Source organism: Peromyscus maniculatus, chromosome 3 (assembly GCF_049852395.1).
Source record: "Peromyscus maniculatus bairdii isolate BWxNUB_F1_BW_parent chromosome 3, HU_Pman_BW_mat_3.1, whole genome shotgun sequence".
Taxonomy (NCBI): domain Eukaryota; kingdom Metazoa; phylum Chordata; class Mammalia; order Rodentia; family Cricetidae; genus Peromyscus; species Peromyscus maniculatus.
The window spans coordinates 50,629,511-50,642,541 of NC_134854.1; the positions used below are offsets into that span (position 1 = coordinate 50,629,511).

At 40.3% G+C, this 13,031-nt stretch overlaps 1 protein-coding gene across 3 annotated transcripts in view; it reads right to left on the reverse strand.

Annotated features, from left to right (window-relative positions):
* The window catches only part of Agk (acylglycerol kinase), a 77,409-nt gene that overhangs the window by 10,132 nt on the left and 54,246 nt on the right, over positions 1-13,031 (reverse strand). For 2 of the 3 annotated variants that reach the window (XM_006997082.3, XM_076566447.1), the window contains exons 10-13: positions 8,097-8,176; positions 5,489-5,546; positions 1,839-1,986; positions 1,287-1,384 (exon numbers count right to left, since the gene is read on the reverse strand). In XM_006997082.3, the coding sequence (XP_006997144.1) occupies positions 1,287-1,384; positions 1,839-1,986; positions 5,489-5,546; positions 8,097-8,176 (384 nt within the window). Of the gene's footprint in view, positions 1-1,286; positions 1,385-1,820; positions 1,987-5,488; positions 5,547-8,096; positions 8,177-13,031 lie in introns of all 3 variants that reach the window. The other variant, XM_042273104.2, reaches the window with a different exon arrangement.

The following is a 13,031-nucleotide window of genomic DNA, read 5'->3' on the forward strand; positions in this document are numbered from 1 at the left end:
AGCAATACTCCAAACATAAACGTTGAGATTAACCTTCCCACTACATTGCAGCTCCATCTGCCAGTTTTCTGATTGGCCAGGATAACAGTGAGTAGACTACTCTCATTTTCATAAAAGTTGAATATATTATAGTAATTAGCCCACAATTGAGAATGACTTATGCTGGCACTGTTGTTAATTAACATAAATAACTAAAGTTTTCTCCATTCTAGGGTCAGTATGGTTTTTCCAGAAATGGCTAAACAGCAAACATCTAAGGCTCCGGGGCTACCTAGTCTCTGTCACAACTACTCCGCCCTCTTCCCTGGAATGCCAGGTTTAGTATGAGAAATACATATAAAGGAACACATCTGTGTTACAATATTGCTTTATTTTGGATTCTGAAATGTGACTTAAACGTGTCTCGTGCACCATGATATATCATTCTTTTGACTTTCCATCATTTAAAATTAGAAAATCAATTCTCTGCTTCTAGGCAACATATGATCAGCTGACAGTTCAGTTCGCTTTATTTCACTGTTTGTGTTTTCTTGTTTTAGTGTACAGAATTTTCTAAGTTAATCGAAATTTTCATATCTGTACATTTAGTATGGTAGCCATAAGCTACATATGGCTATTGAGCATTTGAAATATGGCTCCCATGGCTAAGGAACTGCATTTTAAACTTTATTTAATCCTCTGAACTTTAAATAGCCACATAAGGCTAATAGCTACTGCTCTGACAGTGCACTGTCTACAGATTGTATCCAAAAATCATGTATGATAGCCTACACATGGCACACTGGCCTGTAATTCCACCATTTAGGAGGCTGATGCAGGAAGATCTCAATTTGAGGCTAGCTTATACTACATAGCAAGACCCTGTCTCACCAAAGTCAAACAAGACTCCCATATGTGTATAGCTATAGATCTGTGTGTTTCTCCTGGAGAATCTGAGTCTATGTATTTAATATAGTCACAAAAATAATGCATGTTTACTCAAGTGAAAGTTCAACTTTTTTCAAGCTTTTCACTTTTAAAGCTTCTTTCCTGAGTCCCCTAAAGGTCACCCAAACATGAGCAAAATATTTGTTCAGAGATCCTCAGGCTCCTGTGCCCCAATACACTCAGCTACCACTTCTCAATGCTATTGTTTCTCAAAGGCACACTATAGCCTCCTTTACTTGATCCTTTCATCTTTATGCCCACAGAGCAAAACATAAAAATACTGAATTAGTGCAAGAAAATCACCTGTCATTTTTCCCCAGACACCAAATTCTCTTTTTTAAAAAAATGAGTGCACTTACCATCAGGTCAAGTTGGCTGTTTCGGGTGGTGATGGACAGCTCAATGGTGGACAGCTGCATATCTTTCCAGACCTCTGGGATCACCTCTCGGGAGAAGGCTGTGGGAATCCATCAGACATGGGTCAGTGTTTCCAATGACATTACACACACACACACACACACACACACACACACACACACACACACACACACACACACACCAGACTGCTGAGCTGCTGACAGCTGTGCTTGGCTTCCTCAGCTCTTTGTCCAGCTCTGTGCTTTACCTTTCCTATACTCAGGGATAAACAATGGTTCTCTATGCCTAAAGCATGCTCACTGAAAGCAGGCACAACAGCACAGACGTCAGTGACAAGGACTACACAGAAATCACTGCGCCCGTTCACACGACACTGAAGCCTGCCCTGGCAACAGCCAGCAGTCTGAATTCCACTGGAAGGCCTGCACTGGCTCCTGCTCCAGCGAAGCATCTAGAACTGATTCTGGGCATCTGCTTCAAGGCACCTTTGAAGCTGGGCAGGGCTTGTGACCCACAGTCTCCATGTTGCTCACCATCCTGTGGCTGTGCCCAGAATGAGGCAAGCCTGCGTAATATTCTCCGGTACAGAGAAGGTCGGGGAGGGGTCTCTTCAGGCTCACTGGGAGGTCTCTCTCTAGGTCCCGTGTAAGAGATGGAGGCCTGATGAGTCTGAGGCCACTCCTGTTAGTGAAGAAGAAAACAGTTTCATCATGTACGTTTGATTCCTAACTCTGAGGGCTTTGCTTTGCAAAGGTCAGAATTCTAACAAGCTAATTGTCTCTTCAATGGGTAGAGTTCTCTCTACTTTGGACTATGAAGACTTCAAGCTTCCCTTTCTTCTTAAAACCTTGCCTTAAAGTCATGAACACAGTGACCTCTGGTCTGTATTACTTCCCCTAACATACAACAGAGAAAGCCAAACTGAACTGACTACTACTGCTCACACTTACTTGTCCCAACAATAGAAATCAATATGAATGAGCAGAGAGGTCCCATAATAAACTTACCTTTGGTTTATCAATGGCACACAAAAAACTAATGAAATCAGTTGCATCAAACGCCTACTTCACTGCTGGTATCATACTCCATGTGGAGGGCAGAATGCTATGGCTAAGACTCAATTCAAATGCAGCCTAATGCCTCACCACTGCCTCAAAGCTTATCATTCTCACACTAGTTATTTTTATACATTTTATCTATTATTATTATTAATGTCAGTGGGGAGGGAGGGAGGGAGCCTTAAATCAGGGCTTAACATTTATTTGAGTGGGGGAAGCATCCTCCTCCTGAGTATTGACAGGATTGTGTAGTTAGAGGAGCCTATCAGTGACATCACCAACTCTCAGGCTCTGGGACTATGCAACAGTACAAATTCTCTTGACTTTTATATTTAAATATTCTGTCCACCTTTACCATCCATCACCTGCTTCCTTTTCAGAAGACCAACTGTGTCAAAGCATGTCAGGCTCATCAGGGAAAAAGTCCCAAATCCCTCTAATGTCACTGTCTTCCGGATCGAAGCACTATTTCCGTCTCAGTGTAAAGAGAAGCCCTTCCCCTGGGTTCCGTGTGTGTATGGGTTTAACCAACTCAGTCACCTCTTCTGTCTCCTTTCTTTTCACTTTCCCATTCTCCCCTTCTGCTTTGGGATATATAGACACAGGCATTTGTTCATCTAAAAACCAATGTTCTATTGCCCTCCTGTTTCTTGTCTCCTCTTCTTCAAAGTCAAGTTTCTTGAAGAAACAATCTACCTTTGCTATCTGCATTTTCCTTCCTCTGTCTGTCTCTGTCTGTCTGTCTTTCTGTCTCTCTCTCTCTGTCTCTCTTTGTTTTATTTTGTTTTTCAAGACAGGGTTTCTCTGTGTAGCCTTGGCTGTCCTGAAACTCACTCTTTAGCCCAGGCTGGCCTTGAACTCGCAGAGATCTGCCTTCCTCTGCCTCCCAAGTGCTGGGATCAAAGGTCTGTGCCATGACTGCCGACTGTCTCCATTTCTTTACCTCCCATTTATTTCTTAGCTTTCTTTGCTATAATCTAACCCCGTTACTTTGGAGCTTGACAAACCTTTGGCAGCTCCCAAGTTCAGAGGACAGCCCCCTGTTCTGATTTAGACTCCTGTTGTTGCTTCCTAAAACTTTTACTTCGCTCTCTCTCTTGACATCCCTCTTCTATTGGCTGCTGTGCTAGTCTTGGCTTTTCTCTTAGTACAGTCACTTTTTCCCTTAGTTTTCTAAACATTTTCAGTCCATTGTGCTATTCCTGGCCATCTGTTCTTAATGGCACCTTTACCAAAGCCATACTTTCAATGGCAGTCACATTCTTACAGCATGGAAACGGATTTCTTTATCCTAGAATCTCTCTCTGAGTTCCAGACACATTACAACTGTGTCTATACTCCTTTGAACTACAGATATTCTACACTCACCACAGAAGTAAACTTTCATCTTCCTCCATAAACTTGGTCTTACCCTAATATCATCAAGATTAATAAAAAACTGAGTTACAAAACTCTAGCCCCTCAGACTAAAAATCTAATATTCTTCCAACTTCTTAGCAACTTTAGTTTATACCACAGCACCTACTCTTTCCCTATGGCTGGCTGACTTGGTCAATCTTGTATCTGATGTTTTAGTCTATAGCTACTCATGCCCAACTCCTTGCTCATGTTGAGGTCAAACAATTTTCCACAATGCAGATCTGTGTATAATACCTGCCCAAGTCAGCCCTATCCTTCCAGTTCCATTTGTAGACACTGAACTACACCAGCCTGAATTAATGACATGTTTTATCACAGTGACTTCACACAGCCCATTTCTCTATCCCAAAGGGTGTTTATCTAGTTCTATATAGTTCTAATTTAGCATGAATGCTACCTCCCTCAAGAAGGCTTCCTGACCCTCGGGCGAGTTTAGGAGGCCCTCCTGTTCCTGTCTTGCCCATCTACATTTCTCTCCTGCCATCTGTCAGGCCGCTGATCCACTGCACTCCTCTCTGGCACATGATTACTTCCTGAGGACAGAAAACCTGTGCAGTTTGTGTTTTGTATGCCAATCACATAGCAATAAGCACTTGATGAATACTGATGGGAGAGTGTTTACAGGATCTAGAATGCCACCATTTAAACATATGGCTACTATTTCTTCCTAGGTGTTACTACTTCACCAGGAAACTATTCTCCTTAATAACAATACGTTTTACTAATCAGTTTGCCTTGGGAATAGAAAGGCCTTGCTGTTTCTATTTGATTTTTTTTAAACTATGTGTGTTTACTGCAAGCATTTTACTGACTTTAGTTTTTTCCATTTTATTTTTTTATCCTAAGTGGAATTTCTTAGAAGGTTAAGAGAGCTACATTTTTCAATGTGTGTGTGTGTGTATGTATGTATGTGCATATTTATATTATGCCAGATAACTCTAAATATTAACACTGGAACCTAGTTTATCACACCAATTTTCAGATTAGCCAACCAAATTATAGTCTGCATCAAAGATGAACACATTATCTATTGGGTGACTTTCCTATTTGCTTTTTCATTAATATGAAATTGTTGAGCCTTTTTTCTATGTCTCATTGGTAAGCACATAACCTCAGACCTTATTATTTTTTAATGTATTATATATATAGCACTGCCCAGCAGAACTTTGTGATGAGGGACGTATACTATATTGGTAGTACTGTCCAATATAGTAAGTACTACACTTATTTAATCAACACAGTTTAAAACCTACTGATAATATATACACTCCCATATAATTAATTTATCTATAATCCATGACAAATCTTGAGTTCATTGTCAGGTACTAATATAGATACACATATTAATGATCTAGACTTTCTGCTCACTCTGTTTAAGGTTTGTCTGGCAAGGGTGGGTGAATGAGTAGCAAAGGAAAGGTATCCAAGACAAATAAACATGGGCTTGGCCATACAGAGAATGAGGGTGGATGGATGGATGGATGGACGGACGGACAGACGGACGGACGGACGGACAGACAGACAGACAGGAGTGCTTGTCTATCAAAACAAGAATGTTTTCTGTAATTATATAAATCAAATGCTTCCATTTAGTGTTGGAACATGTGATATGGCTCTGTAGCACGGAACTAATATCTCAAATATACATGTCACACAGAAACATCGCATTAACATAGGACAGGTTCTACACTGTAAATTGCATTTACCTGAAGAGTGCTGAAAAAGTGGGCTGCTTTGATTTTCAGTGGACCAAGATACCAGTACCTGAGAAAAAAACAAGATAAAAAGATGAAAAGATCTACCAGTGTTCTAAATACCATCTAAGACAATCCATTCATCAGGATTGTACCTCTCTATGATTGGCTGCTCTAGGGGCTTAAAGGTTGTATCATAACATAAATACAGTTTTAACCTAAATTTTAATGGCGTACCTAACAATACGCAATTAGATGGTAGAAAGATCCTTGTAGTTAATAAGAGATGTATAGCCTAAGTCTCTTTGACCTCCAAATTTACAAGTCATTATAATATAGACTTTTACCCACTGAATAGGTTGAGTATACATTTAAAAGGGCCACAAGAAGAAAGCACCAAAACCACAAAGAGATGGTGTATTATAGATACTGCAGGACCTAATGTGTTATAAGACACAGGACTGGATCCTGTACCCCAAAGCCCCTCTCACACAAAATGCACATACATTCATATAAACCAGTATAATTTACATTACTCAAGTTATACAGCTTTAATATGCCAAGTGTTAAGTCTCAGAGTGAAAATTGATTGCATATTGCTAAGTGCATAAAGCTACTAGAGAGGAAGATGCCAGGTTGCAATTAGAAAGTGATATATATAGATGCTACTCTTTAGATCTAGCTCCTATACCAACATGCTACTTGACTGCTGCTGACTGATTCATGTCAGAAGGCCTTTATTTAGCTCCTATTACATATATGGAGAAAGATGTATAGAGTATAAACATACAGAAGGGCACAGTGTAAAATTCCTACCTTTGGGCCTATGATTTAAGGAAGTTAACAGCCCCTAAATACTAGTAAATAACACGTGATTTCATATGTCATGGTATAAACTGATCACTATTTAATGGTAAGAAAAGTCAAAAAAAAAAAGAAAAGAAAAAAAACATGCTGTGAAATAAAACACACAGGATAAAGTAGAAGTGTGGAGCAGAAAGTGACGGGGAGTGAACTGAATCTAGACACATACAAGAGGGAGGAAAATCACTTTAGGTAGGAAGAGGTATAGATCAGACAAAGGGCAAGGCTCAATAATAGAAATCCAGAACTGGTCATTAGGGATGGACAGGAAGTTAGGCCCAAAGTCCCAGAATAACAAAGTCAGATAAAGCTAAAGTGTAGCCATTCTAAATTATCATTCAGGTTAATATTGGGAGGGTATTAATGAGGGCCTTGGATATTTGATATTTTGTGATATTTTGAAGCCCTTTATAGTTTATTCCTTTTCCCAATTAGCCAGCTAAAAAAATACCCTGGTTCAGGTGGTTTATTTCTAAAGTATCAGCAGTCCCTTGCACCTTTTCCAGTAGTAAATTTGGACTCTGCTTGTAGTCTTCCTATGGCGGGCAAGTTTCTTATTTCACACCAAAAGTGACTCAGCAGTCAGTCCTAGCCAAGGAATTATGTGGCCACCTGCAGACTTTGAAACGCATTGTTCAGAAGCCAGCCAAAATATGCAGCAGGTAGATGAGCTATTCCTAAGACAGCTGACCTGTGTTAGTGCCCAACTGGTGATCCGAACACTTTGGAAAGCCATTGGTTCTGAGCAGACTTTCTCAGAGAAAGCTAAGCAATTCCTCTCAGGGAGCTGTGGGAATCTGAGATGACAGATCAAACACAAGGTAATTTGTGGCGTCAACATAACCATGGCACACTTGCAAATAAAAAGATGTGAAGCATTAAAAACTGTAGTGTGTAATGAGATAGAGCAGTACTTTCCTACTGACATTTCACTGTTGGCAATTTCATTACCAGGGATAATAGAGTGAAACGTGTGAGAAATCTCTGTGAAGAAAGTTTAGCAGTCTGGCCCATGAACTGCAAGAGAGGTTTCTTGACGAGAGAGCTGTACATGAAATCAATCATAACTCAGTAATCTCTACTAAACTGTAAGCCCTGGGCTGAAGGCAAAGGAGGAGAACACCTCCACTAGGAATGAAATGAACCTCACACGATGTCTTCATCAGTCCTGCCTCGGGAAGCCGGCCCACACTACCTCTCCACGCCTCTTTCCTAGCCAGAAGTTTCACTCCACATGAGTCTCCAAAACTAAGTCTATTCCCATGAAGGACAGCGTTGGCCTACTAATCACTCCTCCTGAGCCGTTCTTCTAGTCAGCAAGGCCAGACACCCACCTTTCTCCCTTCAGAGGAGCAGCCCACCCATGCGCATTTTCAAACAACAGCTCACACAAAGTCTGCTGACCAACTAGGACTGTAAGGGCTCCCCGAGGCCGAGGCGCAGACAGCATGCGTTGGGGTTCAGCTAAGCATGTTGCTGTATAATAAGCAATGCCACTTCCTCCTTCTACGTAGCTTGAACCTAAGCTAAATGTGTCAAAATAGACATGCCCTTCTCTTTATAGAACTTCCCTGTCCTTTCAGCCTACAGACTCCAGACTCTTACCTGGTTGCTCCTATTTCATTATCAATACCAAATTCAGCTTCCTGACCCAGAAGATATACTCGCAGACAAGTGTATTTTAAAACCTCAAAAGCAGGATGGAATAAAACTTTTAAAGACTCATCACATATCAACCCAGTAAGCAATCCTTTACTTGCTAACTTTGACGCCAGCATCTCTGAAGGATCCCCATCGGAGGCCAGTCATTGCAAACACAGGTTGTTCCTTTTCGCCCTGGAAGTTAAATACAAGTGATTTAGCTTTGTGAATATAGTAAATTCATAAGTATCTAGAAAATGTTCTTCTTACCAAACCAAACAGTTTATGTATTAAAGCAATCAACCCTATGAACACACGGTCAGAGTGCTTGAATGATCACACTTGTATTAAATCTCATGAATCTGCTGGCAAGGGAACATATTAGCTATAAAACTGAGTAGCTGAATTGCAATGCTGAAAACTGATAGATATAAGGCCCCACATTCTAAGAGGTACGATACTACACACAACTCTATAATTGCTGAAAGACAGAAGGACCAACTTGGATTCTCCCATACCACCAATTCTCTGCCAAGGCTAATAGAAGCTAAGATTAAGATCCGGGTGGGGGATGGAGGGGAGATCTTTGGCACTAGAAGTTGCTGGCCTGGAGAAAGCACATTGCATCTTGTGCTCATGGGATCCAGGGCTCCTTCAATCCCAGCATCAGCATCATTTCACGGTGTCAGAGCCAAGCAAGGGAATTTGTAAGAGAAACCCACGAGCAGGAGAACTGCACAAGAAGGAGACACTGACCTCTTACCCCTTTGGTGTGTACCTGCTCATGCAGCAGGCTGGCTTCTCAAGTCTCTGTACTCTCGAATGCAATGGGGAGAAGGAACTAGAGTGAGAGAGAGCAGAGCATGCAGAGAGGTGCGGGTGAGGCAACCGGCTGACTGGTATAGCAAGGACATGTTTGTCTCTGGGTGCGAAGTAGAGAGTGCTTCCTCTGAGAGTTGTGGGCCGGGGCTAAGGTGCTCAGGTATGAAGAGGCTCTGCAGAGCACTTAGGCTGAGAACTAAAGAAAGAGTTCAAAGAAATGGAGCCAAACCAGATTTCCAACCTCAAATACAAGGTCATGGGGAGGTATACGAAAAGAAATTCACATATGAGCCCGGTAGAGGCCTAGCCGAGGCATCAGCAACCAACAGGGAGAGCTAACACTGCCAGTTAGACAGGGTTTCTGCTAAGCCTCCTCCTAGGTTTCAACAAGAGAAAAGCCACAATAGGATGATGAGAGGCCGGTGGAACCAAAAGAAGTATTCCAAGATACTGCTAAGAGGACAAACTACTAGTTGATAGAGGAGATGAGAGAAGATGCAGTTGATGAGTGTCATTTGAAGAGAGACCCAAATCAGTACAATCCAGATAAGGCCAGGGGCACCAGATTAAAGACCTTAAAGGCCTCTGAATGACCTTGGCGTTGATTCAAGGAAAAGACACTACTGAGGACTTTGATCAGAGAAGTGATGTGCTCTAACTTGTGATCACACACTGGTTGTTGAAAACAGCCCATGTGGAGGCAAAGTCACAGCCAGAGAGCTCTGCAATAAGATGAAGGTCACCAGGGTGAGAACAAGAGACTGAAGAAGAGGGTCTGGCCTCTGGCTATGTTTTGAAGATGAAGCCAACATGGTTTCTTGCCTACCTACCTGTGGTCTTTTCTAATACATCATAGGAAGAAACACATCTTGACTTCTTCCTCACCAAACTGAATGTTCAATGGAATGTGAGCACATGCTGAACAGTGAATAAGCTAAATCCGATACTATTATAGTTCATGATTTCTTGTGTTTTGGAGACTCGTCAGTTCCCATTAAGAGGCTGTGGTGCTTGTGGAAGGAAGGACTGCCATCGAGCATTGCCTATAATGCTTATGGCATTAAGCTTTGTCTAGAGATTTTTCTTCACATTCTGAAAGCAATTTTCAGAAATAAGATGAGGATGAAAATCAATTAAACTAAACTGGTTTCTCAGAAACTAGGGTAGAAGCTACTGTTCCACATTTTCTAAGAATTGATTAAAATTTTTCTGCTTCCTGGGCTGTGTCATTAATATAAAGAGATTGTGAAAAAAATCTGACATCAATTTACAAAATCAGTATATGAGAGAAGGGGGTTGAGACAAGAAACATTTACAAGCACAGCAAGAATTTCCAGCTAAATTCAATTTACTTTGCAATATATCACTTCTAATAAATATATAACAAATACTAAATCACTGAGTTATTAAAAAAAATCTCCTGACTCACCTCCTTTGGTAATAATCATATTTTACAACAATGTCTTTATAGATAACAATCTCTACTAGTTATCCTTTGATCATAGTCCTTCTGTTTTGTGAAAACAACTTAGTTGTATTACATGCTGAAGATCAATTGCAATTTAGATTATGATTAATGAGATCATGATGTAAAGTCTAGACATCACTGCATGAAGAAAAATTAAAGGAGACTTGGCTGTAAACTTGTAAATTCACTGTTGTTGATTTTTTTAAACTCTTTTGGGGGCCCACCACCCAGCTCCCCAAAAAATACACAGAGACTTATTCTTACTTATGAATGCCTGACCTTAGCTTGGCTTCTTTCTTTTTTTTTTTTTTTTTTTTTTTGGTTTTTCAAGACAGGGTTTCTCTGTGTAGCTTTGCGCCTTTCCTGGAACTCACTTGGTAGCCCAGGCTAGTCTCGAACTCACAAAGATCCACCTGCTTCTGCCTCCCGAGTGCTGGGATTAAAGGTGTGCGCCACCACCGCCCGGCCTAAATGTGTAGTCCAGGCTGGCCTCGAACTCAAGATCCTCCTGCCTCTGCCTCCTTCAGCAAATCCTACCAGTGCACGCCACCACAACCAGCAAGCTTGGCTTATTTCTAGCCAGCTTTTCTAACTTAAATTATCCCCTTTCTCTTTAACTATGTTTTGCCTCTGAGCTTTTTACCTTTCTTTATTCTATGTATCTTTCTTTTCTTCTTATTCCATGGCTGGCTGGGTGGCTGACCCCTGGTGTCCTCCTCTCCTCTTTTTCTCAATCCTCTCCCTCTTCTCTCCAGCCAAAATTTCTCCTCCTATTTATTCTCTCTGCCTGGCAGTCCCATCTATCCCTTTCCTGCCTCGCTATTGGCCCTTCAGCTCTTTATTAGACCATCAGGTGTTTTAGACAGACAAAATAACACAGCTTTACAGAGTCCAACAAATGCAACATAAATGAATGCAACACATCTTTACATCTTTAAACAAATATTCCACAACATAAACGAATGTAACACATCTTAAACTAATATTCCACAACAGTTCACCAATTATAAAGATGTACAAGAAAACTGCATATGGGTTAGGTGTCCCTTGCCTAAAAGCATAAGGCCAGAAATGTTCCCCATTTTGGAGTTTCTCAATTTTTGAATATTTGCAAAAACCATTGGTTGAAAATTCCTAATGTCAAATCAAAAACATGGTTTTCAAATTTTGGAGCACTTGGCATTTTGATTTTCAGACTAGGGATGCTCAACCAGTATAACACTGACTTTCAGGGTTAAAGTTGAGATCATGGCACAGTATATAGATCCTTAAAAGTTTTATAAAATCATAAAGTGAGTAACTACTAAACGCGTCTCCAGATTGGAGCCGGCACATCTATGGGTCAGATGTGAGAAACACACAGGCTTCATTCACATTGCAGCATGATTTCACCCTGCAGCTCTGCCTTCTGAGCCATTTGCTGTTTTCTGTTTTGTTTTGTTTGTTTTTAAGTTAGATGAAGAAATAATACTTGCTTAACTCCTATCCAAATAAGCATATCTTTTTTTCTAGAATTTTAAAAGGATACTGACCAAAATTTAGAAATTGCTAACCAACCATTTCTTTCTCACCCCTATTTTTTATTTTAGAAAACAATGTAAAAGCAAAATAATAAACAGTAAGTGAACACTATTTATACCTCTCACCTAAAGTCACCATTGCCAAAGTCTTCTCTTTATACTTCTGTTTTTATTTTTGTTCTACTTTTATTTATGTGTGTATTTGCATGCTTGTGTGCCACATATATGCAGTGCCCATGTTGCCCAGAAGAGGGCATTAGATTCCCTGGAGCTGTAGTTTGTTCTGAGCTCATGTGAGTGTTGAAAACCAAACCTGGATCCTCTAAAGAACAGCTAGTGCTCTTTCTCTGGCCCCCATGTATGTTTTGTAGTGTTGTTAGGTTTGTGGTTATAGATACCAGCCCAGAACAGTTCAGCAATTACCTCCCCAGTAAGGACTTACATGGGCAGGAATGCAGCACCTAAAATACAGCCCATGTGCTGGTATCTACTCATCCTACACTGTCCATGATTATGACTGTTTTTCATTCTTCAAATCCAGGATTCTTTACTAGAATCCTATTTTTCCATCTTGAACAGACCACTTACTTTCTTTGGGTTTTCTAACACTGACATTTTTTTGAGGGCAGTCTAAATGTTTAGAATTATCTACAGTTTGGATTTTTCTGATTACTATTTCTTGATTCGATTTAGATTAGCTGACATTTGGGGCAGAAGACCATACAGTGATATGATATCATTGTCAGAAGGCAGATACGGTCAGTTTTCTTCCTGATCAGATAAAATAGCATATGCCAGATATCTCTATTTCAAATATATATTTGCCCCTTTTAATGTCTAAGTATTCTGACAATATTTGCAGATTTGTTTCCCAATAGATTTCTATCCATTACATTCAGTTTCTACTGATGATCTTGTCCAAAAATCAATTACCAAAATGGTGACTGAAAAATAACAATATACTATCATTCCTTCTACATTTACAACATGGTAATTCTTCTGTAATATCACGTGGACCTCAGGAACTCCTTATTTTTATGTAGGACATTATAATCCATCCACAGTTAATAGTTTTGATACCCACACACCAATCGGTTGGCTCTTAACATCTTTATGTGATGTCCCCATCAATTTTTGAGTTTTCTTACCTGACACTCATCTTTTGAAAACTATTCTTTCACTGAGTCCTGGTAGATGTTTGTTTTTGTTGTTATTTTTAAGATAGAAGTAATTAAAGACC